The sequence below is a fragment of the Belonocnema kinseyi genome, chromosome 10, assembly GCF_010883055.1.
Source record: "Belonocnema kinseyi isolate 2016_QV_RU_SX_M_011 chromosome 10, B_treatae_v1, whole genome shotgun sequence".
NCBI lineage: Eukaryota > Metazoa > Arthropoda > Insecta > Hymenoptera > Cynipidae > Belonocnema > Belonocnema kinseyi.
In genome coordinates this window covers 71,175,961-71,180,369 of record NC_046666.1, presented here as the reverse complement: position 1 = coordinate 71,180,369, position 4,409 = coordinate 71,175,961, and the positions used below count along the sequence as shown (strand labels likewise).

General features: G+C 27.1%; 1 protein-coding gene across 2 annotated transcripts in view; it reads left to right on the top strand.

The window, feature by feature from the left end:
* The window catches only part of LOC117182241 (ornithine decarboxylase 1-like), a 12,842-nt gene extending 8,532 nt beyond the window's left edge, over positions 1-4,310 (top strand). The window contains exons 6-7 of one of the 2 annotated variants that reach the window (XM_033375333.1): positions 3,169-3,374; positions 3,741-4,310. In XM_033375333.1, coding sequence (XP_033231224.1) covers positions 3,169-3,374; positions 3,741-3,834 — 300 coding nt within the window. In that variant the 3' untranslated portion in view covers positions 3,835-4,310. Of the gene's footprint in view, positions 1-3,168; positions 3,385-3,740 lie in introns of both variants that reach the window. The other variant, XM_033375334.1, reaches the window with a different exon arrangement.
* The last annotated feature ends 99 nt before the right edge of the window (positions 4,311-4,409 follow it).

Here is a 4,409-nt window from a genome sequence, read left to right as displayed (position 1 = left end):
AACAGAAAATTGTTTCAATAATTGCTAAATATCCTCAAAAAATATATCACTCTCAACATTCGTTAATTGTTTCATTCAAAGATTTCAATGAATTTGATTTGTTAAAATTGAAGGAAAATTGTTAATTATTTAAATAAACTTAAACATGAACATTAGTTCAATTTTTTTCCGGTCTTACGATCAAGTTTGAAATAAAAAGAAAGAAAATCCGAGTCAATAATTTAATCAAAATATAAAAATTCTTCTACCACCTCGCGACGTTTCGAAATTGTTTCGACGTTTCTGTCGGTCATCCTCAGGTCAAAACGTCGCGAGGTGTAGAAGAATTTTTATATTTTGATTAAATTATTGACTGGGATTTCCTTGTTTTTTTATTTCAAACTTGATTGTAAGACCGAAGAAAAAATTGAACTAATGTTCATATTTAAGTTGACTATTTGGATCGATCGGAGAAAGAAATGTTGCTTCTTACTGAGAAGTTTGTTTTAATTTTGAGTATTTAAATAAATTTGAGAAAGAAATGCATGCAAATCCTTGGCTTATGATATTGTAAGAAACAATAATAATTCTAGAAAAATGGCTTTTTTCACGAAATTGTCTGCCAAGGACTGAGAAAGGACCCTATTCAATAGAGGAGTTTGTCCGATGACATAATTTGTTATTTATTTAGTTAAATAAGTTTTTTTATAAAGGCTTTCACTAAAAAATCCACGATTTTGCCTTTTTTGAAAAGTGCGTAAGCGTTTTTTTCAGACAATTTAAATTTTACTGTCTATGGTGGCTTCAACTGCAGTGCTTGTCCTTCTGGATAAAGCGGCATTTCAATCTTTACGCGGTTAAAAAATGACTTTGATAAATAACACATTTTTTGCCTGACAGAGCCTTCTTATAAATGAGGTTTTTTATTTATAAAATAAAAAATTTTTTATTGATTGATAAAATATCATAGGCGAAGAATTTTTCCAAGTTATTGAAAATTGATTTCATTTGAAAAACGAAATCTGCCAGTTGAAAATATTGATGAAAATCTGTATTCGTTTATGAAATTTATTTAAACAATAAAAAGTTGTTATGAGGTACTAAAAATTGGTACATATTATTTATTACAAGCACATTTTTAATCAATTTTGTTAGAGGAGCGAAGGGTTTAGATTGTGAAATGGTAAGGATATACATTTGTGTATTAAATTCGTTAATAAAATTAATCATTACTTCAAATTTTTTAAATTAAAAATTAAACATTGTTTTACATTTATCCTGAACAATAAATCAACAATAAAGCTTTCAAGTATTTATAATCTTCAAGTAGCACTTTCACTAATTAATTGTTAATGTAAAAATAAAAATTATAATTTCTTCCAAATGTTATAATAAATTCAATAATCGGCTCTTACAAATCTCTTTAAAATCTAATTAGCTTTCATTAAAAAAATGCTCAATTTGGATCAAAATTCTAGGCTCTAGACCACTGTATGCAGAGTGTCTTTAATTAACAATTTCATATATCCAAGTAGACATACTAAATAATTTTTTGCTTCTTTTCATTTCTTTGTAATCATAACAGTGCGATTCCTTCCCCCGCCTCCCAAAATAAATTTTTTTCGAATTTATTTGACGGTACCTCCCATTTTGTTAAGTTCCGTCCAAAACATGAACATTTATAATGAAGTATACGCTGTACTTTGATGATTATATGAAAAATCTTCAAGGAATACGAATCCAGCATTAATTTTTAATTGCAACCCCCTGAGCTCCTTTCATGGCGCCCTAAAAACTACCCCATGCAAGTGCAATAAGGATTTTCCTGAAAATTTTTCTTATTAAGACTATTTTTCAATGAATCTTGTTAATAAATAAATTACAATATTCTGTTTATTTTTTAATTTATTGTAAATTGTTTAAACAATTTTTGATCAATTAAACCATTTTATTTCCACAAAATATCACGAATTAGGAATATTTTTATTAATACTATGGTCTAAATGATGGACTTGGAGAGTGTATTTTTCATTTAAATTGTTTGGTTATTGTTTAAACAATTTATTTGGATCTAAACTTAACTTTTTAACGGAAAAAAGCTAGAAAGTCATATATTTTGCTAGTTTTTAACAACTGAAAATCGTAGCCTTAAGATCAATTTTACCAAGATACTTAATATTGTTTAAACCATTTTTATTTGTTTAAACAATTTATTATCTTTAAATATCGTAAAGTAATTGTATTTTTTGAATTTCTTGGCCTAATTTATTAATGTGAAAAGTGAATTATTTTATTATATTATACTAAATATATCTAATATATATACGTAAACTGCCCTACAACGGAAAACATATGTAAGCGACAGTTTATCGAAAGATGAGTTTTTTATGTCAGGGAAATTGCTAGAGTACGCTGCACCTGACTATAGCGGTTAAAAATATAATTTTGAATTATTTATAATGAAAAATTAGTGTTTAAAATTTCGAATATTGAGCAAATTGACCAAATGCAATAGACAAATGTATGGAAAGTACTTTGCGGTGCCTTAAAATTGTAAGAGAAGTCGAATACGTTACGAAATACAAGCGAAGAATATAAGCAAGTACTTTGCTGATCTTTTGTCTGTAAAAAGTGGTAGAGCACGCTGCTTGATACAAAATAAAAACCCCGCATGTGCCTAAGTCTCAAGTCGTGAATGTGTCTAATGAGTCTAATAAAGATGTCCAAGCGAAGAAATGCGCAAGCGACATCGGTTAAATTCGGCATGCCTTGAAATTTGCATGGCGTTTGCGGATTTCTCTTGTTGCATCAAGGGCCGAACGCTCGATAAATTTACAGCGAAACACGCCGCAAGCGAGTTTGCGTTTCTCTTAGTTTGGATTTGATTCTAGAAAAATTCATAAGTACATTTTTTAATAGAAATTGTTTAAATAACGAATTACTTCTTGCAATATCAGAAAGAGAACATGCGTTTTACCAAAAAGGCGTACTTGCATTAATGAAAATGTGTTCCTAATACTAAAGTTCTTAGCGCAGAGAGCAGTTACATAACTTTTCAGTTTGGACGGCAGTAAAAATAACTACTTACAAAAAATTGTATTTCAACATAAGAATTTAAACATATTTACTGTAATCACAGTTTGCACTACAATTTCAAAGAAATTAATTAGCTATACTTAATTTTTCCAGATAACGAAGAATAGATTTCCAACAAAAATATGGGGTCTCACTTGCTGCTCAACTGACTTAGTTTTAAGTAATGAACTGCTCCCTGAGTTTCAAATCGGTGATCGTTTGATTTGGAAAAACATGGGTAGCTATAGTGCAACCATTTCCACAAAATTTAATGGTTTCGATCGACCAATTGTCTATCCATTTATGCGAAAAAGCGACTGGTAAATTCTGGTATAATGCATAGTGGGTAATCATTAATTAAGAGCACAAATAAAAGAAAAAAAATTCATTTTAATGTTAATTCACGAACACGCATAGAGTCTTAACTATTAATGAAATTAAATAAACTATTTTACATATATTATTATTTTTAATTAATCATTATCCACGGTATGGAAGTTTTCCTGACCATAATTCCTTTTTACAAAAAAAAGAAAAAATGTATTCACATTTGTTTTGGTCTTACTAAAAATAATGTTAGTTTAATGTACATTAGATCTTAAAGAAAACAGTCAATTTTAAATTGCAATATTATAAATTATTTTTAATATTTTTAGTAATAATATATTTTTTCTTTGTTCTTTTAGGTATCTTCTTGAAGCAGAAATTCTTTCTCTGAAATATGTAGATTGCGGATCGCCGTTATCAAAGACTTTTATACCAAAATTGAAAAAAATGTAATTTGCGTATTTGGATATCATAAAGTGTTTTTGAAATATACGATTGAACATTTCTATTTAAAAAATAATGAAGATAGATTTTCTAGGAAAAGGACGAAGAAGAAAACTAAAATATATTTATATCCTAACAGTTGAAAGTTTGTTAATATTAAATTATCTTTAATTTTATTTTCATAAATAAAATTTCTAGATAGATAATAATAAATGAATGCAGTACTAAATAATCATTATATATAATAATTTTGCATAATGAAAAGGATTTTAATCATAATGTTAATAGAAGGATAAAATAATTCTTATATGACCGGTAAACCTTTTTTTCACCTGAAGGGAAAAACGCAATTAAAAGGTATAAAAATAAAATAAAAAATGAAATAATAAATCATTTATAACACTCATTTATGACGAATTTTTCAAAAATTATATTAATTGGTAGTATATTAATACTGTGGTCATATATGCATTTGTCCCAGACGGAAAAATTATATATAGTTTATATATAGTGGGAAGTTTTAGTTATAATGGTTATTTGTTTTATGCAAAAAATGTATAAAACAAATTAATATTGTATATAAT